General features: G+C 42.0%; 1 protein-coding gene across 2 annotated transcripts in view; it reads left to right on the top strand.

Annotated features, from left to right (window-relative positions):
• Positions 1-208: 208 nt before the first annotated feature.
• Positions 209-23473, top strand: part of EGFR (epidermal growth factor receptor) — a 149855-nt gene continuing 126590 nt past the window's right edge. For both annotated transcript variants that reach the window (XM_081834752.1, XM_081834751.1), the window contains exon 1: positions 209-398. In XM_081834752.1, coding sequence (XP_081690878.1) covers positions 242-398 — 157 coding nt within the window. In that variant the 5' untranslated portion in view covers positions 209-241. The remainder of the gene's footprint in view (positions 399-23473) is intronic.

The following is a 23473-nucleotide window of genomic DNA, read 5'->3' as shown; positions in this document are numbered from 1 at the left end:
CGGCGTCGTCTTGGCCGCGCGCAAAGCGGCTCCGCTGGCCCGGCGCCTGCCGCGCACCTGGAGCGGGGGGGCCGCCGAGGGGCCGCCGGCCGGCCGGGAGCAGCGCCCCAGAGTCTCTTCTCGCTGCTGCTGCTCCTCCTCCTGCTCCTCCGGGCTGCGCGCCCCTGGCGTGGTCCTGGGCGGCGGCGCCGGAGAGGCAGCCCGGCGCGAGAGGCTTCGCTGAGGAGCCACCCGGCGGGAGATGGGGCTGCGCGGGGCTCGCTCGGCTTCGCTCGCCGCCGCCGCCGGAGGAGGAAACTTCGGGGCGAGGCGCGCGGCCGCCGCCGCCGCCGCCCTCCTCCTGGTGGGGCTGCTGGCCGGCAGCTTGTGCGGCGCCGCCGCCGCCGACGAGAAGAAAGGTGAGCGCGGCGAGGGCGAGGCGAGGCTGGCCGGGAAGGGTCGGCGCTCGGGAGGGCGCTCTGCACATGCTCCTGGGCACTCAGCGCCCCTGAGTGGGCCGGCCCGCTGAGTTAGTCTTTATTTTCCCGCAGTGCTGGCCCAGACTTGGATAATTCCACTGTTTTCACCTGTGCTAAAATACGGACTTTTTGGGTTGTGGAATTGCCTTCTGGGGTTTTCCCTGGGCGCCAGGGAAGCCCCTGGGGTGGACTCCCTACTCCAGACTGGCTCTATGTGGTGGGGGCTTTGCATCAGATGCCTCCCAGGTTATCACAGAACATTTGCCATAATTGTTTGATAGTAGTAATAATATTTGCTAATAGTAGTCCTTTTGTGGGGAGCTGAGAGTGTGATGGCGTTGAGTTGTTAGGTCTTGGAGGGAAAGCTCAATATAGTGAAAACTAGAGGTGGTTCAAGTGCCACAATTTCTTCCTGACTTCCTGGGTAACTTGCTGGCGACTTCAGACTTTTCTTAAATAACAGGACAGAGGCAACAGGACAAGTTAGACACACATTCCCACTATACCCAGTGACCTCTTTGGAATGACCTTCTAAGAATGAGAGCCAACTTTGTCTGCCATTGAGGTGACATCCACCCCAATACAGAACTTGTCCCAGAATATTTCCTAGTTATTTTTCTTATTTTGTTCATATTCTAAAGTGCTGCCTAGCTTCTGAAAGGTTATGTCGTAATAAAGTTATTTGCTTTTAAGGTACCACATGATTCTCTCGGGTTTTACAGGAAGAGACTTGGCCAAGACGAACAAATTGATAGTGGAGAGAAGTCTGTTGTTTATGTGTGGACTTTGTCAGTTTCACAAGGACCCAAATACCCTGCGACGTGGTTCCTGCCCAGAGTTCATTATCCTTTTCCTGTAACGTGGGGAAAACCACCAGTGATTCATAGGAATGCCCAAGCCTAGCAACTAGCATTCCAGCCAGACTTGAGGTTTGCAAGTTCAGTGTGTTTGTATGCTTGGTTCCCTGTCCCAACCTTTTAAAATGACCTCTTAACTATCTGGAAGGAATAGTTGAGACCAGTGCCTTTTCAACTCTGCTTTTTCTAAAAAGAAAAAGGGTTAGACGTTACTAGTGTAAGTGGTTCCCAATCTATGATGGAAAGCCTTGTCAACCTCAGAGGAACTTGCCTGGAGTTTCATCCACTCTCTCTGTCTCCCTTCACTTGGCTTAAGTTTAAGAGCTGTAAAGAAAGTGTTCTGTTGTTGCTGAAAAACCAGTTTGAAAGCTGCAGCAGGGTTGGTGGGAGAGAATTTTGTGGTGGTTATTTTGATCTGTAAGTGGTTTCCCCTTTCTTCTTCTTCCCTTCACTTTTGTGAAGTTTTTAGAGCAAGGAGCCAGCTTTATTTCCAGGCAAATTTACTTATTTTGGAAATCTGTCAAAAGGGAGGAAATGAAGATTTTCTTCTTTCTTTCCCCTTTTACTGCCTCTTTCCCGAGGGAAAAACCAGCAGCTAAAAAAATCTGATACATGAGCTGAGCAAAAGTAGTTTAAGCATTTCATGACACTGGACAATAAAACTAACTTTGAAAAGGAGGAACGCCTCTCAGAGGAGCTTCTTGCACAATCTTAACATCAAGAAGTTTTTCTCTCTGCTCCAAACAGCAAGTTCATACCTGTTGGTGGTGATGTAATTGGGGCAGGGCTGCCTTTTTCTTTTCAGTAAACTCCCATCTGCCTTTGTGTAGTTGTGGCTAGCCTGAGTTGGGTCCTTGTAGAATAAAACTGCAAAAAATGTATACTGAAAACAAAGCATTTAACATTATGTACATATTTGATATAATGCTATTAAGGGATAACTGCAGACAGGTTCTGCTACGGTCTATGGACTAACACATATTTTAATTAAAAAAACAACTGGTGGCAGGAATAACTTTCTTGGGTCACCAGTGTAACTGAATTTCGGCTGCAGCTTCAGTTTTTAATGTTATGGTGGGGATGCAAATTGTGTTTGTTTCGCCCTCAGTGTTGTATACTGTCAAGGACAAGAGCGGATATATCTGTTTTGACTTTATCTTGTTCCCATAGTTTGTCTGAAGATTTATAAAGCAATCGTTAGAGGTACCGGTATTTCACATTGTATTTTTCCAGGGTATCATAAGGGGAAAAGACAAATCCCCGCCCTTAGGAGCTTACAATCTAAATGTCAACAGTGAAGGAATCTGGTGCAGTTACATGTTCAGTTCTGGGGGATTAAGTGATAAACTGGCTTAATAGTGTTATGTTGCTATCATGGTTCCAAATACATTCCACTGAGCACGGTGCCTGCTTTCTATTGGCAAATACTAATAAGGGGGGCATGATCTAATATTCATTTGCTGTAGATAACAATAAGTCTGCTTCTATAAGTTTATTGGCTCCCAGTACATTTCCGGGCACAATTCAAAGTGTTGGTGCTGACCTTTAAACCCCTAAACGGCTTCGGTCCTGAATACCTCAGCCCCCGTCATTCAGCCCAGACACTATGGACCAGCTCTGAGGGCTTCTGCCAGCTCCCTCACTGCGAGAAAGGATGTTATAGGGAACCAGGCAGAGGGCCTTCTTGGTAGTGGTGCCCACCCTCTGCCCACCACCATTCCATCAGATGTCAAGGAGTTAAGTAACTATACAACCTTTAGAAGACACCTGAATAGGGAGGTTTTTAATGTCTGATGTTTTATTATGTTTCTGTATGTGCTGGACTGCCCAGAGTGGCTGGGGTGCAATTATTATTATTATTATTATTATTATTATTATTATTATTCTGCTATAAGAGTTGGAAGCATCAGTTCTACGAGGAAAGGCTGTTAAGTGCTTGTGTCTTTTAGATTAGAAAACATAGTGGAGTTTAATAAGAGTATCAAAGATGTGTGGCTTCCAGTGGCGTATGAAGCCCTGGTGACACCCAGGGCAGGTGGGGACCAGCATGTGCACATTGTTCTATAGGGTGGGGCATGTGGGGCGGGGCGCACTGCCAGAGCTGAGGGGGACATGGCATACATGTGTGCTGGCAGCAAAAGCAGTCCGGGGCTGAGCCACTTGTCCCTGCTGAAGGGTGGCTGAGGGAGAGGTGACTGGCGGACGCCAGCCCTGCCCTTTCTTTTCAGGGTGGCTGAGGGGGAGGTAGCAGGCATGGGGCTGGAGGGTGCTGCCCTTTGGGGTCCAGTGTGCCGTCCCCAAGGTAGGTGCTGCCTGGTGTACCGTGCCCCTTCCACCACCCCACTCCTCCACTATTGGTGGTTTCCACTATATAGAGCACATCACCAAAACCTATCAAAATACCATAAAACCAGGAGTCTTTGGTCTGATCCAGTGAATTATTTATGAATGGCAAATTTTCTTATATGCTGGGAAAAGGCACATTAACTGACAATGTCCCATATAGCAAGAATGCATGCTATACTGGATTCTGTTATCTCTCCCGTTATTCAGGTGTTTGTTTGTATTGTTCTGTTTGAAGTCACTGGTTCCCAGTATCAATATTTTAAAGAACACTAGGTCAAACTCTTGTAAAAGTCAGAAGTAAATGTATGTCTTTTTAATATTATATATATATATATATATATATATTTGCTTTCGTAGATTTTCACGGGTACAGGAATGCAGGTTTTGGTGTCCTCGGGTGTCACCAAAACCTGCATATATATATATATATATATATATATATATATATATATATATATATAAAGTTTTTACATAGTACATCTTCTAAAAATCATATGTTATCATTCTTATTTTTCTCTGACTTCCCATATCACTTGATAAGACATTATATGTCCACTCTCTGAACTGCCCATTTGTTTCTAATATCACACAAACTGTAAAATACAAACCTAAAAATAACATCATCATCTTCCTCTGTTGCTCAAGATATAAATCCGTCTCATACTGAAAAAGAATTAAAGTATTTTCTTAAGTAATGTGAAAAGGGTTTCCATTCTTCTACAAACACCTCATCATTAGAGTCTCTTAGCCTAGTGGTTAGTTTTGCCATTTTGGCATAACTTGTTAATCCATTCTTCTCTTGTGGGTATTGCAGTTTCTTTTCCACTTCTGCACATATATAATCCTTGCAGCAATTGTTGCATATATAAGCAGTTTTATCATTATTTTTGGGATCTCTGGCCTGAGCAAACCTAGCAAAAAAGCTTCTGGTTTTCCCCCTATTGTCGTTTTAAACATCTTACTTAATTCATTATTTATCATTTCGCATTAGGCTTTTGCTTTCTTACAAAACCACAACATATGAATAAAAGTACCATCAGCTTGTTTACATTTCTAATATTGTTTATTAGCATTCTTACATATTTTAGCCATTTTCACGGGTGTTATATACAATCTATATGTCATTTTCATATAGTTTTCTTTCAGCCCACTACAGGCAGTAAAATTAAGATCAGTTTTCCACAACTTTTCACACTTAACCATTTCCATATTATGCCCTGGGCAAGAGCCCAGTGAATCATTGTTGATTTTACCAACTCATCTTGTTTCCCATTCAGGCAACACTTTATACATCTTGTGGATCAATTTCTCGTTGCCACTCAGTAATTCCTTTTCAAAGTCCGACCCTCCACCTCCAAAACCTTTTAATGAGTCTTTTTTAAAATATTCATACATTTGACAATATTGAATCCAATATGATATCTATTCTTTCGTCTCTTCTTGACTTTTCATTTTACATTCTATTTTACCTTAAATAATACATTCCATTTTACATTTCATTTTACCTTAAAACATAATAAATCTCTATATGTGCCCCATTTCTCCCTCATATTATTTTTTCCCCAAGAACTAGCTTCAATTGAGGACAGTAACATGTTTTCCCCTTTTCTAATAGGTCTTTATATTTATTCCATACCACATACAGACGACTTCTTATTGGGTGGTTCAGAAAATATATATTTACCTTCACCTTTTCATACCACAAGTAAGCATGCCAGCTAAAACTGTTACCAAAGCCTTATAACAGTCTAACATTTTTCCATAATAAACAATCTTTTAACTAAGTCAAACAGGTTGCTTCATAGTATAGTTTTAAGTCCAGCAGGGCAAAAACCACTCTTGCCTTCATATCTGTTAATATTTTAAATTTTATCCTAGGTTTTCCCCCCGCCAGATAAATTTGGAAATTTCTATTTTCCATTGTTTGAAGCAGCCCCTATTGCTAAGAATTGGTAGTGTCTGCAATAAGAATGAGAACTTTGGCTCTCTCTCTATATATTTAATATAAAACACCATTTTAAACATAACAGTAAAATTCAGATTCATTTATAAGAAAATACAAAACACAATTGTATAGAAAAGAGAAAGGGGGAAAAGAATAGAGAAAGAACAACTAAAAAGACCCTTTATCACATTTATAACGTGCATATCTCATCATTTATACACACATAGAAAGGCAGATTCTGTCAGCTTTCACCTCTTCTCCTGGTCTCCCACCCTGAGAGATCCTTCCTGCCCTGCTTTTCTCCTGCAAGAGCCTCCCTTGAACCCGGAGCTGCCTTCGGGTGGACAATTATTCCTGGCTGCAAATATTCCAGTGCCAGAATCGCAGCCTCGCTGCTACTGTGGCTCCCATCCCAGAGAGCCACGCGCACTCTGGTGGCTGCCGTTGCACTTCAGTCCTGGTCTTCAGGGAGCTGGCTGCAACTGGGCGCTGCTGCCCAGTCTCTGAAGAGAACTTGTCGTTCTGGTGCACCAACCCTTCAAGGTTGCACGCCACTCTGGATGAGAAGCAAAATGTTCATTTTAACCGCTGAGATCTGTTCCCAGTAGGGTTAGATTCATTCTATTCCAGCTTTCCATATCTCATTTTAGACCATCCCATAATTATTTTGAAACAGTTTCATATTATTATTATTTGTAATCCAAATTCCCAGATATTTAACTTTTAAAAAATACTTTGATATGTGTTATTTCTTGCAATATTTTACTTATTTGTTCAACTATTTGTTTGGTCAATATTTTAGTTTTAATTTTGTTCATATAGACCCTGCCAAATCCCCAATTTTTAAAATCATCTCCAGTATTGTTATCACATTTTTGGTTGCATCTTCTAAAAAAAACCAAAACCATATAATCCGCAAATGCCCTCAACTTATAACTTTGAAAGCCTAGTTGTCGTCCTTGTATGGCAGAATTTTCTCTTATCTCAATATATAAAATTTCTAGAATCAAAATAAACAGTAATAGCGAAAGGGGGAAACTTTGCCTTGTACCTTTCATAACTTGTACCTTTCATAACTGTACATTTCTCTGTAGGTATTCCATTTACTATTAAATTTGCAAATTAGCAGTAATTAGCTTATAAATGCTATATATAAAAAGTTTTATTCAACAGTACGGGTGATGTTAATTAAAGTTTGGGTTTCAAAACTTTCATTGCCTTTTAAGACTTATTTCTCAGGCATGAGAAGGAGAAGTAGCACTGGAATGAGAAGCATTGCACAGGATTTTATGATTTCCTTCAGTTCTTTTTACTGTTCCATTCAAGTGTTACAATCAAAATGAGCCTCCCAGTGGTTTTCAGCCAGTGTGCCGTGGTATCCTGGGGTGCCTCTGTCCCTCTTTCCTTTCCTCCCTCCTCTGATGCCCTCTTGCGCCTCTGCCTCCCAAAGGCTTCCACAGCTGTTTGTTGCAGCAGCTCCGCAGGCGAATGGTGTCTCTGGTTGCCAGGAGCTGAGGTGGCCTCGGAGCAAGCAAGCAAGCAAGCAAGCAAGCGGGTGAGGGTGCCCAGCCAGTCCACCAGCCCTTGCTATTGGGAATGGACAGACTAGTGGGAGCCTGGGCAGGCAGGCAGGCACTGCTCTGGCCTTTCTTGTGCTTGCTCTGTGCAAGGCCTGCCTGGGAGCTGAGGGCCCACTGCTGCCTCCCAAGGTAAGGTGCTGGCCATTCTCCATTGGGCCACTAAGGCTGCGGGTATCCTCTTCCCAGGCCCCTGTGGGGGGAAGTGTGAGGAGGCACCTCTCTTTGGGGGAGCTCAGAGACCGGGGGCAGCAGCAGTGGCTGCCTGGGGGACTCCCAAGTAGAGGGGAGAGGAGAGGAGGCTGAGGCAACACTCCACAATCTGGCAGTCTGAGAATTGGCAGCCACAATTACCTGGTGCAGAACTGTCGCACAACACAAAAATTGTGCTGAGATGTATTGTGCAGATGGGCATCAGAGGCAAACTGCTGATGTCTCTTCCAGAGCCCTTTAGCCACTAGCTACATTGGTACTTGTACAATTAAGTGCTTTTTATATTTGGTAGGAAGCCATAACCTCATAAATTGAGATTACTACAAGCGGGCAACATGGTAGAGAAGGCTTTGTACTGTTTACGAAGCTGAGAATATTGTTATGTTACATTGGCATAAGCTACTTTGTCGTAGCTCCTCTCTATAGATCTTGGGGTGCCAATTATTTATATGTATAGTTGAGCTCTAAAGAGAGGACATAGAGGAATCCTGAATAATCCAGGTATTTACTAATCTGTTTAGAGTGTTTAGAGCTTTAGAAACATCAGAAAACAGGATCCCCGCCTGCCCTGGAGACTTTGCCATATGAGAGAACTTGTTTGGTTCAGGGAGAGTCCTTTAAGGAGTAGTGCCTTGCATATACCTGTGATGTCCTGAAATCTGTGCCAGTTTAGTCAAGAGTAAAGGTAAAGGTAAAGGTAAAGGTACCCCTGCCCGTACGGGCCAGTCTTGACAGACTCTGGGGTTGGTGCGCCCATCTCACTCAAGAGGCCGGGGCCCAGCGCTGTCTGGAGACACTTCCGGGTCACGTGGCCAGCGTGACAAAGCTGCATCTGGCGAGCCAGCGCAGCACACGGAAACGCCGTTTACCTTCCCGCCAGTAAGCGGTCCCTATTTATCTACTTGCACCCGGGGGTGCTTTCGAAGTGCTAGGTTGGCAGGCGCTGGGACCGAGCAGCGGGAGCGCACCCCGCCGCGGGGATTCGAACCGCCGACCTTTCGATCGGCAAGCCCTAGGCGCTGAGGCTTTTACCCACAGCGCCACCCGCGTCCCTTTAGTCAAGAGTACACCACTCTTATTCAAGTTAATCTGCTTCAAAATTTACATTTGTTCTCCTTTTGGTCAAACTGGCTTGAATATCGTACAGAAGTTTTCGATGGTCAGTTAAGAAAGTGTTTTAAATAAAGTTGCATTTATTACATTACTTGTAATACATTTTTTCAAGACCTAGTAATTTTAACAAGACATTTTAAAGCTATCTAGTCAAGTCTTAATTCCAGGGTAATATAGGCTAATAAAGGCTTGGACATTCAGGTTGGGCTAATGAGGTTTAAAGCAGGAAAAGCACAATGGAGGAATTCTGCAGTGAAGTAGAGGATTCTCTAGGGTTCATTAAAATGCTTTAAAATATGCATGTACTTTTGGCCAAAGTATAGTGCTCCATATTTACATGTCAGCAGCACTTGGAGGAGGTAGTTGAATAAAAACCTCTGTGGGCTCTCTTGTTAATGTGCTCTGCTCAGAGCCTGTGGTAGAACTGCTTGTATGGAATTTTCTCGTGCCATAACACAGATATTAAAGGAACGAGGTTGCAATGCATCTTGGTAGCAGGCATTGTGTTGATGAATGATTTACCTTCATAACACCTTAAGCAATATCTTTCATTCTTATCTCTTGAGTGTGGTAACACAAAGTGGCTCAAATCAGATGTATGGTTTGTGATTGTGAGAATGAGCTGCACCAAGCTTTGGATTTCCATCCACTGCCTCTGAGGACAGAGTTAAGCAAATTTAAACCCATATGTGCTTTTAATGTCTCCTAATCCTGTGCTGGCCTTCATATACCGTGTCCCAATGTATGTATTATAAGTGTTAGGTACTCATTCTCCACCCCACCCCCTAAGTAAATGCAAATGTAAAAAGTGTACTAAAATAAAAGGGTGGAGGCAGAGTAATGGTAAATGACTTGTTCTAGCAGTTTGGCCAGATATTTCAACATTGCCTTCAGGAAAGAAATAAGGGATTGCCTAAGTTAGTAACTACTTTCTTGCAGTCAAGCCGAGGCATATTCCAGTTCATTTTAAATGAAATAATGACTAGTGATAAAGAACATCTAGAAATTTAATGTGACAAACTGCACAACATTTTGTGTTCTGCGACCTTTGTGTGCTTAGGCGTGTCTTTTTGACTGAAACATTGTCTGGCATTTTTAACTTGGATAATGCCAGACAAAGATTGCATTTCAGATAATATTAAGAATAGCAGGAAAACAGTGTTGCATACTGGGTTCGAGTCAAGGCTGGCCCAAGACATTTTGGCACCTAAGGCAAACTGCAAAATGGCGCCTTCCTCCCCACAAGGGAAGACGGGGTGAGTGAAGATCTACATCAGGCACAAGGCCATAAAAATAAAGATCTACATCAGGATCTGCTGTCCCTGTGAATCCTGCTGCCTAAGGCATTCGCTCCACCTTGCCTCATGGCTGGGCGGCCCCTGGTTTGAGTAACAATTCAGAAATGGAAAGGGGCTTCATAAACTTAATCCAGCAATTTAGAAATCCTTAAGCCATTGTGAGTGGCCCCCACACACCACAAATTTCACCCTTGCTCATAATAGCTCTGCATCAGCGCTCTCATCTGCATTTTCCTTTGTCTCACTCTTTCAGAAACTTGGAAAGAAGGAAAACACTAACTGAGAATATAAGTCAAGGGTTGCTATTAAAACTGTTAGGACTCTGGGAGATATTTTTTATTCTTCTTCATTGACCAGAAAAGAAATCTATAGTTCCCAGAGTTAAGCCAAAGACTGTTTTTAACTAGTTCTTCACACTGTAACAAAGAAATCTGAGGATAGTTAAATTCTACACTGCCTATTCAGGGAGTTGTGTTGTTTAGTTTCCTCAGTCTCTTCTGCAAGGAAGAACAGCAAAAGTACAATTCCCAGAATTTTTGAGCACTATATAAGATTTATTATGAAATCTTTGTTGCAGTGAGGTGGAAGCCTAGGAACTGAAGCCCACACACAGTATTAGTTGTCTTTGCGAACAAGTGTGTAAATCATGGTGTTAATTGGTTCCAAATTATGTGTTGGTTCACACATGCATGTTCACTTGATTTATCTGCTCCATGTGTGACTTGAATCCATTTGAGTCTGAGCTGATAATTGTATTTTTAAAATGCTGTAGTTCACATAGGGACATAAAATACAAAGTTATCTATCTCTATGTTGTTGCATAAGCAAATAGACCACCATAGATTTACACCTTCACTTGATATGATTGCCAAGTGATGAATGTGCATGGGACAAAGCCTTATTCCACACTCACTAGATCAGTAGCCAGAATTGTTTGATGTAGCGAATCCCACCGCTAAGCACCAATTACTAAAGTAGCGGATTCCCCCAGCTAATTGCCCCAATTAAATATATCGGACCCACCTCATGGTACGCCAATTAAATGAATGTCTACAATATACTACAGGCTAGTGGGGGGTCTTGTGTGAGGGAAAACTTGGCAGGAGCTGGACAAACAAGAAAAGTTTTATTTACAAAAAGAATTGTGAAACAAAGTTGAGTCAGGGGATGTGTTCTTTCAGGTAGAAGTTAAACTAAATACAAGGATGTCACAGGCTTAAACACAGTAGTATATGCACAACGTTTCTTAAAATTCAGTTACTCAGTAATCTGTTGTTACACTTCAAATAGATGTTCAGGTTTCTAGAATAGGTGATAAAATGCTTAACTCAAGTTTCTGTAACTTCACTCTTGTTTCTTTACCTAGTTATGACGGGTGTTAAATACTTTTGACACAGCACCACTTCCTTCACAGCTTAATGAGTGAGGGGCACTTTTTTTATCATTTAGCCTCTCTCTTAGCAGTCCCCCTTCTGAGGTATTCTAGCCAGTATAACAGACCCAGGGGGTCTCCTTTACCTAGAAGAACCCTCCCCTCCGGGCTAGGATGAGGCCCAGGGGGTCCCACAGCTTCTCCCTCTCCCGCCTCAGACTCGGGCAACTCCTGTCTGTAGACCTTCCTCAGACCCTCAAGCCCCTCTTCCTATCCAAGCTGCAAGGCTCTGGCCTCTTGTTATAGAGAGAGTCTCCTCAGTGCGGATCTTCTACTCAAATCAGAACCAGTTCTCCCTATCTCCCAGGAATCCATAATCCCTGTCTCCCAACTAGGAATCCCTATCTTCCAATCAGATCAAGCCCTATCCTTCAACCTGAAGCCTATCTCTCAACTCAAATCAGGCCCTCTCTAACGCTCTCCCTCAGAAACTGCTCTTTTAATCGGAGAGAGGCTCCAGTCCTCTGGTGGAATTTCGGAAGGACTGCTTCACCGGACTCTGCTCTGGCTCTGCTCTCTGGCACATTAAACAAGTGATGATGCATCATAGTAGTACAGTGGTACCTCGGATTACATACGCTTCAAGTTACATATGCTTCAGGTTACAGACTCCGCTAACCCAGAAATAGTGCTTCAGGTTAAGAACTTTGCATCAGGATGAGAACAGAAATCGTGCTCCGGCAGCGCGGCAGCAGTGAGAGGCCCCATTAGCTAAAGTGGTGCTTCAGGTTAAGAATAGTTTCAGGTTAAGAACGGACCTCCGGAATGAATCAAGTACTTAACCAGAGGTACCACTGTAGTATATATTCTTCACACTAACTAATACTGTTATGAATGATTTGTACTGTACTTTCAAGAAACTTGATGCACTCCATCCATCAGCTCACCTCTTCCATTTCCTGTTTCCATTGCCACCTGTCAATTTCCAATTTTAAATGAGCAGAAGGAGCAAAACATGGCCTTACTTTCCCAATTGCCATAGTCTCTTGCTTCACTAAAACACTGCTGGCTTGCTTGAGGCATCAGAAATCGCCTCATGAACTCTTTCCGTGCCTTCTAATACTTATGGAATGGGTTGCACCTGCATTACTCTTGTGTTCTATGTGTAGCACACCATAATCTGAATTATCACAGGTTGTGGTTTTCTGTTATGTGGGTTTATCTGTTTGGAACCTATGCTTATAGAGAAAAATGTTGCGATGCAGAGTGTTGCTCTAATTGACATTTGAGCTCCTCCCTGAGATTCTCTGAATTGCTCTGTATAATAAATAAAAATCTGGTGTCTTTCAAAACCAGCTTTGTGAGAAGGGGACTTTTTGCAATAAATGGACATGCAGCTAAGACATTTTGAACACATACTCTGTGTTTAAAAGCTATTGATTTAAAACTAGAGGGATTGAGAGAGATTTTGTGACCGAGAATGTACACAGGGCCAAAACAGACAAGAGACAGGAGATCTGTGATTAGTTCTCCTAATAATTATGTTTTTCACCTTTACAAAATTGTTATTTTACTTCACCATATCTTTACCTATTACAGTATTTGTAAAAATGGATTCCAAATATCATTGAATTTGTCCATGGCACGTCTGCGTTTATATGCAAGTTGTTCATATGTTGCGAGTTTGTATAAGTCTTCAATCCAATTGTAGAAGGGATATTTATTTTTCCAATTCTTAAGTATCAGTCTTTTTGCTGTGGTAAGGCCACGGATAAACTACTCATATTGTACTTTTGTAAGGTTCCATGTGTGGGGTATATAAAAGCTTTATATGCTTTATATGCTTTTCATTCATATATCCAAGTAGTCAAAATCTCAGTATTTATATCAAAGAATTGTTTAGCCGCAGTCTTCATTTGTTTTATAAATTGGTCATCGTTAAGTAGTGAGATAATAATAATAATAATAATAATAATAATAATAATAATATACCCTGCCCATCTGGCTGAGTTTCCCCAGCCACTCTAGGCGGCTTCCAATCAAGTGTTAAAAACAATACAGCATTAAATATTTAAAACTTCCCTAAACAGGGCTGCCTTCAGGTGTCTTTTAAAGATAAGATAGCTGCTTATTTCCTTGATATCTGATGGGAGGGCGTTCTACAGGGCGGGCGCCACCACCGAGAAGGCCCTCTGTCTGGTTCCCTATAACCTCACTTCTCGCAATGAGGGAACCGCCAGAAGGCCCTCGGCGCTGAATGTCAGTGTCCGGGCTAAACGATGGATGTTAAAATACCAGTTTCTTGGTATTTTAGCTGTGTTATAATACTTCTAATCCAAACTAATTGCACTGTGATTAGATGCGCAACATACATCAATATCACATTCTTGAATTTAATGGTACAAGGACGCTGTTATTAAGAAAAAAATCCAACCTAAAACAATTTTTATGTACTTGACTATAGAACGTAAGCTTCCTTTTGGTTGGGTGCCTTAAGCACCATGGGTCAACCAGATTCAACTCTTGCATGTACTTTCTGAGTACTTTTTCTCTAACTAATGAATCTTTTTTTCATGAAGACGTGTTTCTATCAAGGTTAGGATCAATTATTTCATTGAAATTACCTCCTATTATAAGTTTAGCATATGTACTTTGACTCAGATGACTAAAACATTGATAAAACATATCTGGGGAATCTACATTTGGTCAATATATATTAATCAACGTTATTACCATTTCGGCAATTTTCACACACAAAATTAAATAGTGTCCATTTTCTCCATAATAACTTGTTGTATATCTACCCTCAATCCTTTTCGTATTAAGATAGTGAGACCTCTAGCATTAGAAGTATAATTTGTAGTATATACCTTTCCTATCCAATCCTTCATCAAGACATTTTTGTCTTGTTCCAACAAATGTGTATCTTGTAAATATTTTTTTTTTTTTTAAATAATTTTTATTGGGTTTTTACATTTTATAACAACAGACACACACACAAAGACAAAGACAAACAAACACACAAATACAATTACATACCCTAAGTTTCTTTACCCACTTTCATTGACTTCCCCCCACCCCCTCCTCTTACATCCCAATTCCAAAATTAATTCAGCAAGTTCTTACCTAACCTCTTAAAGATATTCACATTGCTTTTAAAAATTAAAATCTTTTGTTTATCTGTATTCAACTATCCAATTCTCTTATAATCATTAATTTCTTTTTTTTTTAAGGTCGATCTAACTTCCCCTTCACAAATTTTCCCTTTATTATATTAATTATAGGTCACATTGACCAAGTAAAACAAAACATAACATTTTATAATTCTATTCTCTCCCCCCCCTGCCCCGGTTTCTGTCCCTTCCTAGACAAATGTCCAGAAAACAAACAAAAAAATATTTCTAGCCCGGATTCCTCACGTCCGAGGCGTCTGATTCTCTGTCAGTCCCTCTCTGCCAGCTATATTGGTAGTCCTCTTTGATGGTCCTAAGACCCCGAAGAAGTTCAGTCAGAGTCAGATCATATTTTCTTTCATTCAGAATGTTGAAGAGTGTTTGCTGCGAAAGACCATCTAGTTTTCCATACTCAAGAGAAAAGTCCCAATCATATTGCTTTGTTCTTTCTAGTTTTAATATTCCAAGTACTCCAGGGGCTTCTCTCTTCTTCTTTCTCATCTTTCGCGGATCTGTAATCCAGAGGTCTTCTTGCTCATACTCTAACGCTGCAGATTTCTGGTTGATATTTTCCACTTGTAGTATCTGAACTCCTTCTTTTTTCTCTGTCAATTCCAAAGGCATCTCTTCCTGCTCAGCTGCAGAATTTTTATCGTACATCTCCTTTGTGCATTCAGCAGAGTTGTTTGTTTCAGGATTCAAGGTCATAAAAACTTTACTCAGAGCCATACTCTGCTCCTGCAGGATTCCCACGAGAAAAAACATTTTTTCTATCTCCGCCAGTAATTTTCCCTCTGCAGCCATTGTAATGTCACTAATTCCCCCTAGGGGGCTTTCAGTTATTTAGTAGTCCTTTTCCAATAATCTGTTACTTTGTTGTTATCAATACTTTATTTCCAATCGCCTCAGTCCAAATGTATCAGCTTTAATTCCACGAGTTATTAAATAGCAAAATTCTTTACTTTGTCCGCCCGTTTGACAGCTTCTTTGACAGCTGTCAAACTCCTTTCACTTCTTCCTCCGGGACCCAAATAGGACACTCCCGGGTTTTTTTGGGGGGGATACACACAAAGTTCCAAATTCCCTTTCTCTCCAGCACAAAAATCTTGTTCTATCAAATTTGTGAGAAACTTTTAAATCCTCAAAACAGTATTCATTCCGCCTTAATTCTCCGTTCCTTGCTTTAAAACGTCTATAAGTAGAGGGGGTGCGGACTTCCCTTTAACACATCCCCCGATCGTGCCGAATTCACAGGATAAAATTTTTAAAGTCCAAATTCCACTACTCACGGGTCCTTTGTTATCCAGTCCAAATTTTGGGAAGAAAGTCAGCGCTCTCCGGCCATGGCTTGCGGCTTCGCTCTACTGAGGTAGCGGTCTACTCTAAAATGTGTATCTTGTAAATAAGCGATACCAGTTTTCAAAGATTTTAAGTATTTCCAAATTACTTGCTGTTTTTTTGGAATCTCTCAGCCGTTTTACAATAAAACCAACTAACTTCATATTGTATTATTAATTTCCTTTTGGCCCGTGTTATCTTGGTCATAAATCCAAAATTCATTGTTACAAGGTTTATTGTATATGCATACACACACACACACACACGTACTGCCATTGATACACCTCAAATATATTACACATGTCTCTGTATAAATTGGCTTTGTTTACATAATAATAGCCATAACCAAGCAATTCCTTATTATTAATGTTGAAGTGGGGGGGAGAATAAAAAATGAAGACAAAAAACAGAAAAAAAAAAAATAAGAAGAGACAGAGAAAAATCCCCTACCACATTAGTGTTACATAACAAAAACAGACTCCGCTAACCCAGAAATATTACCTCGGGTTAAGAACTTTGCTTCAGGATGAGAACAGAAATTGCGTGGCAGCAGCAGGAGGCCCCATTAGCTAAAGTGGTGCTTCAGGTTAAGCACAGTTTCAGGTTAAGAGCAGACCTCCAGAATGAATTAAGTTCTTAACCCGAGGTACCACTGTATAAGAAAAATAAAAACAGAAAAAATAATCCAAATGGGCGGAGCTCGCAGCTTCCTCCTCCTCCTTTCCGATAAGGTTGCCTCTGACTTGCTCATATTTTTATTCAAAAAGCAGTGGTAACTTTTGCTGCTTCACTGGTCGATAAGCAGGTGATACGTTCTCTTGTTGATTTTCACTGCTGACTGTTTGCACTCCAATCTATTGGCGCAATGCCCAGACTGGCAGAACAATATCTTCAACAGTGTATCCTCTTATTTGTTCGTTAAGGAAATCATTCAAAGCTTCAATTCCAGGGTACTCACCGATTTTAGTGAGGAATGCCTCTGCAAAATCTGGCTGGTCAAATTTGTGAGTTTGACCTGAATATTGAATACAAAACTTTGCCATAACACCGGTCCTGAGAGATCTGCATTGGCTCCCAGTACGTTTGCGAGCACAATTCAAAGTTTTGGTGCTGAACTTTAAAGCCCTAAATGGCCCAGTAGACCTGAAGGAGCGTCTCCACCCCCATCGTTCAGCCCCTGACACTGAGGTCCTGCACCGAGCGCCTTCTGGCGGTTCCCTCATTGCGAGAAGTGAGGTTACAGGGAATCAGGCAGAGGGCCTTCTCGGTGGTGGCACCCGCCCTGTGGAACACCCTCCCATCAGATGTCAAGGAAATAAGCAGCTATCTTCTCTTTAAAAGACATCTGAATGCAGCCCTGTTTAGGGAAGTTTTTAATATTTAATGCTGTATTGTTTTTAACACTTGATTGGAAGCCGCCCAGAGTGGCTGGGGAAACTCAGCCGGATGGGCGGGGTATAAATAATGAATTATTATTATTATTATTTGCCATGAACTGAATGTAGTATTTCACATTCTTTGCCCTAGCAAGGGCTTTTGGTTTAAGAAATTTAGAGCACGCTTGAATCACATCCTTGGAAAAGTCCAGAAAGAGAATTTTTTCTCTTCCCACTTCCATTGATTTTTGGCAGAATTTGCATAAGAGCTCATCTCTATCTTGAACACACACTTCTAGATCCTTTTAACATGTACTGCTGGTAAGTCATGTGTCACCCATCGTATATTGGAGCAGCTGGTTATTCTTCTTTAAGTGTAGAACCTTTCAGGCTGAAAGGGACTAGTGGGACTTAGAAGAACAGAAAGAAAAATTCCTTCTCATGGGCTCCGGCATCTCTTGCTGCAATTCAACAATTTCTTAAGACAAGGAATTTTGTGAAGCACTTACCTAGACTCAGGAAGGCTTAAGATAGGAGCCCTCATCTGACCACACCACCCATAAGCACCATCTCCTTATGCCTGAGGGGACCTCGGCTCCCCCCCACAAAAACAATTGGGTTGGGGCTGAGCCCCCTCCCAACCTTGAGAGGCCAGGTCTTGCAGCAGTAAGCCTTGCCATACCTTTCCACGCCTGTGACAAGCCCCATCAGGCCTTCCTGCCAGGAGAAGGCCCAACGGGGCTCATCGCAGGGTGGCAGTGGTGCCGCCTATGACACCATCAAAATCCACCGTACTTGAGCAGTATTATGGGTATTCACAGAAGCAGCATGCAGGTATGAGAGATTACATCCTCCCTTATTGCTCCTGCTTTGTACTATTCTTGGGTGTGTTTGCCAGGCAGGAATCGGTGCTTGAGCTCTGACTGTGGTTGAAGCAAGAGAAACAAAGAACATGATGAGGCATTACAGCTAAAGCGAAGAAGAGGGGGAGTCTGGGAACCAAGTTCATGGGAGGGGAAGGGAAGGACAGTCGGAGGAGAGGGGAGGACTGTGGCAAGCCAGCGGGGCTTCTGCATGAGGAACAGCAAGAGGGGCAGAGAACTCAGTGACCGCCCTGGAGGGCAAAAGCCCTAGCTACACCACTGGGGCATGTAAAGGTGGATGCCCTGTTGGCTTGTGTGTCTACACCATGATAACACATTTGTTCAGTAATGGGTACTTTCATTGTCTTCATTCTACATTGGAAATCCAAGGTAAGTGGATAATAGTTTTTCTGTCAACTTCCTTGTTCACCTTCTCAGCCCCACACCCCCCTTAGGGTACTCCTTCTTGGTCACTTCATGAATGCCATAATGGTAAATATCTTGACACTGGATTACGTAAGTATCTTCCAAGTAAAAGTAGAAAGAGAGAGCAATTGAAAGAAATTAAACTATAGCTTTAGAAATTCCACTTAAGAATTAAAAGCACATTAAGTCATTCAAGTTGGAAATTTGAAGGAGGCCATGTGATCAGATGACTTTCATAGGAAAAAAAGCTTAGTTTTAATGTAGTGTTAAAAAGCTACGCTTCTTTATATATTGTATCCTAGTAGAAATTATGTTGTTTTTCCTTCTTAAATGTAAATTCACTGAAAATTATTCTTGATGATCCTTATTCTTATTTTGTTTGTAATGTATATGCTCTAGAATTCTGCATCTTAGCATTTTTCTAAGTGTCCAGTCTAGTGTTCTTGCACTAGAACATTAAGGTATATTTGCGTGTCTCTCCGCACATCCCCACCCTCTGGTCCTGCTCCACAAGGCTAATCGCTTGGCTGGAATGTGCCATTGAACTGTGGGGATGCCTCTTGTCTGCCTTGATGGAGGATGGAGAGAAGGTGGGGGGAAGGGGAGAGAATGCCTGGCTGGAATGCAGCTTCCTGTACCAAGGTAAGGGCATATCCGTTGCCCGGCTGACTTTTGGCTCTGGCCACATCCACCACTGGTGCAAGGAGAAAAACCAAACTTTTATTGGATTCTTAAAGCCAAACTAGCAGCAAAGGAGTAGCAGCATACATAACTTCAGGTTAAATTGGTCTCAGTATTGGAAATAGAATGTAACAATTCTACATCACAAAGCTGACCTGCTTGTTGAGACTTTGGGCCTCTGGCACCGTGCAGATCATTGAAGAACTGGAGCCCATCTCAGGAAGCCGCTGAGCAGCTTGCGCTTTAGTTGACGTACTTAAGGATATTCATCCCCTGGCACTGCTGTGTCCTTAAGGAGTTGCCTGCTTGGTTAGAAAGACATTAACTAAATATGTGCATGTGATGTGTGTTTGTATTTGTTTTTTCCTTCTGGCTAAAACAAATTATATTGAAATAATTGTTATGGCTGGATCTGTGCACAGATGCAGCGTTTTGTTTTTGTAAACTGTTTCCATAGCTGACATGATGCATATAATTTGAAAAGGTCCTTGGCTTTTACTGTATTCCTTCATATCGCCTGCAGATTTACAGTGTGTTCCAGCTCTTTGTATCATATTGTGGCTGTTTGATAGCTGTAAGGTGTAAAAACTGAGGCGAGCTGTGTGGGAAAGAGCAATAGCAAGTGATAAAACAGATCTGATTGACTTGTATTTCTACTAAACATTTTATAGCAAGACATTTTACCATATTCATGTTCCATCACATTTCAGTGTGATAAAAAACAGGAAAACAAAATATGAGTTCTTACTGTGCAGATAAAAGTGTAGAGCTGAGCATATCAAAGCAAGCTTAGTTCTCAATGACTCAAATAACCACGGCAAACATTTTAAACCTCAGTTTACCGGTATGAAGGGCAGACCATGATGACATGCTCACTCAGCGGTATGCTGAGGGAAAAGCCCTGGATTTGCAGAAGATTTTTCCCCTTAAGGGAAAAATCATAACGGCATATAGCCCTTTCCAAATGAATGAATGAATGTTCGTTCGTTTGTTCGTTCATTCGTTCAGCCCAAACCTCAGATCATCTCAGTAGCTAGCAAACGCTGACTGACTGTTGGGGTGGAAATGGAGCATGGTATACTGGAAGAAGGAACTGGTCCCTTGCTAGAATCCTGAACTCATGGTGGACTCTGCTACCTGCAGTGGCCAGCTGCTTAGTTCTGATTTCAACCCAGTGTTGTCCTCAGGGCCTGTTGTCCTTTTGGCACCCGAGGTGAACCTCAGAATGGGATACCAGCCTCCTTGTCAGAGAAGAAGGGGTGAGTGAAGATCAACACCAGGAACAAGATTTGCAGGGCAGAGGGAAGAGAGAGAGAGAGAGCTTAACATTAGCTTCTGCTGCCCATGGGGGCCCTGCCACCCGAGGCAGTCACCTCACCTGGCCTTATAGATGGGGCGGGCTCTGGTTGTCCCAATCTTAATGATGATGATAAAGGTGGAACATGGCAAAACAAAAAAGAACTTAAGCACGAGTTTAAAGTCTTGTGAGAAGGTGACTTGCAGTCTTTTTTGAGGAGTCTACAGTTCTGGTCAGCACTCCTAACAGATTCCAATAATTGCAATATTTTCCCTACTTGAGGAAGCCAGAGGTGCATGCATCTTTTCACTGGCTGTATGATACACACACATTACAGAGCCTCACGTCCTTGCTAACTGCCCCCATGAGAACTGACTGCTCCAGTTTTATTTGCAGGATCTATTTTGTATTTCAGATGAAGCCTTTTTAAAAGCCAGCCTGTGTGTGTTCAGTAACCTGAAAGGCTGTTGTTTAAACAGAAGTTGGTTTACTTTTTCATGGATTTGTGACTGTTGTCGTTTAGCAATTGGTATGCACAAATGGGAGTTCAGTGTGTATTTCAAGAGGCAAATAAGCCCATTTATAAGCAGGCCTCTCCTGCCTAATCTTACTCCTTCTGTTTGTTCACTCCTATGTGATATCTGCAGAAAACTCTGCTGGGCTCCAAAATGACACAATTCATGGCTTGAGCAGTCCAGCCTTATTATAAATTGACTTGTAAGTCTTCTTGTGTTCTGTGAAACTTTCTTTCGGCTAAGAGCCAAACTAGATGTGATGATGACAATGCTTTGTTCAGAAAAAAGTGGGTGGGTGGGTGGGGGACAGAATTGAGCAATAAAAGAAGATCATGGGAGTGAGCACTGCGTAGCCTTTCTGATGCCTCAACCTCCCTTGCAGTATGTTGCTCCAACCACTTCTCTCTGTTGCCTGCTAACTTCTATTGTGGGAGCCAGAAGTGAAGTGAAGTGTCTGGAACAACTTCTGCAAATGGGTGGTGGGGGTGTTTCAGTGGCTTCTCCCATATGCTCCTGTTTTATGTAGCAGAAACTTAAACAATAGCCCTGGGTTTGTTGTGCATATCATCATCATCATCATCATCATCATCATCACCACCACCACCACCCTGCCCATCACCACCACCACCCTTGCCTCAGCCACTCTGGGCAGCTTCCAACATGATATAAAACACAGCAAAACAACAAAAGCTTCCCAATACAGGGCTGCCTTCAGATGTCTTCTGGAAGTTGTATACTTGTTTGTCTTCTGATGGGAGGGTATTCAACCTTCAGGTATATAATATGCAACAAGATATACTGTATTTTTCGCTCTATTGGACACAGTTTTTCCCCTCCAAAAATTGAGGGGAAATGTTTGTGCGTCCTATGGAGCGAATGCAGGCTTCTGCCATAGCCGCACGCAACCCCTCCGGCAGGGAGAAGCTGCACGGGGCTATGGCTTCTTTAGCCCTGCGCAGCGTCTCCCGGCAAGGAGAGGCTGCACGGGGCTAAAAGGAAAGCCAAAGCAGCGAGCGGGATCCATCCCACTTGCTGCCTTGCCTTCTTCCATAGCTGCGCGCAACCTCTCCGCAAGGAGAGGTTGTGTGCAGCCTGTACGCTGCTCTTTGGGGCTGGGGGGGGAAAAATATTTTTTTCCTTGATTTCCCCCCCCCCCACAAAAAAACTGGGTGCGCCCTATGGTCCGGTGCGCCCTATGGTGCGAAAAATACGGTAGTTCTAAATAGCAAAGGCAGCAAAGTTGCACTCCCATGCTTGGCCTGAAGGCGGTTGTTAACAGCAACTTTAATAAAACTAAACAAGTCTGGATCTGGAGAGTGTCTAGATGGAAGACCATTTGGGCATCCTTTGCGCCCCTTTTTTAGTTCTGTGAAAGAGAGGCAGAATATAAATGTAATTAATCAACACTTTTATTATTCATTGTAGATGGGAATGCAATGTGACACATTGGATTACTAACCTCTACAAAGTCTCACACTTAAGGGAATGTGGCCTGGTGTTATTAAAATGGATTTGTTGTGTTTAGTACATTTAAAGTTTGTTTATTTTATTGATAAAATAAAACATGAGATCCGCAAAAATGCTTTTGTGATCTGTTGACACTCAGTTTTTGTCTAACTTCAAACAGGAGTTATAATGATCACATAAACTACTTCAGTTTCTTTAAAACAATAAAAAAATTCAGCATCTATTCTCCCCCCTGCCCCCACATGGCCTTTATATATTAGTAAAATAAAATAATGGGTAGTTCAATGAGCCAAATCTGCTGGGTAACAGTTTCAAGTGTATATGAATTAGCTACATTTAGTTTAATAGCTGAAATAGAAGATTGTTTTAACTTCGCTGTCTCCAGAGTATGCATATTGCTTTTTTGAATTTAAGTCCGCTGTCTTGCTTTGTACATTGATGTGCAGCATGTACATTACCAATTATAGAATTCCTCCTAGGCTTTGGACAGTAGTTGAGTTACTTCTCTTTCCTTCTCATTATTGTTTAGGAGTTCACAGCATTTATAATCAGTATGTGTTTGCAGTTTGTGTTTATTGATTCACAGTTGTAGCATGTTAAGACTTAAACAGGATAGCTAGTTTTCTTACAGCTTTCAGGGGCCAATTAGTGTGCCTGAACAGGGCAGTAGATCTACAGGCTTATCTACAGCACTGCCTCATTCTCCCTAGTATTCCACATATCTACAGACAGGACCTCATATAATCTGAAAGCCTTCCAAGAAAAAGTAAGTAGTGTTTAAAAATTCTAAATTATACCATCCCACGAAACCTTTGTTTATTAAGGGCTTCCAAGTTGGCTCCTTTGCATCATTAGAAACGTCATGAATTTACCAGAAGGCAAATTCTTTTTTTACTATGCAATAGCAGTTCAACTATACTTGGAAAGATTTAGTAACAGTTGAACAAATACTTTTCTTTCAAATGGAAAAAATATTCTACTTTATCAAAGTGCCCCCCCTTTTGTTCAAAACTCTCAAAAGGTACCTAGATGGAATACACTGTGCAATGGTTTTCATTGTCAGCTTGCTTGTTCATCTGCATTTGAAGAGAACATGAAAGTCCCAAAGAGTAAACATTGTTTTTCTTAGATTGTCACAAACATTTTAGGTTTGTTTGC

Source organism: Podarcis erhardii, assembly GCF_964252035.2.
Source record: "Podarcis erhardii genome assembly, chromosome: 12".
NCBI classification, from domain to species: domain Eukaryota; kingdom Metazoa; phylum Chordata; class Lepidosauria; order Squamata; family Lacertidae; genus Podarcis; species Podarcis erhardii.
The sequence above is the reverse complement of the archived record's forward strand: the minus strand, read 5'-3'. Positions and strand labels throughout refer to the sequence as shown.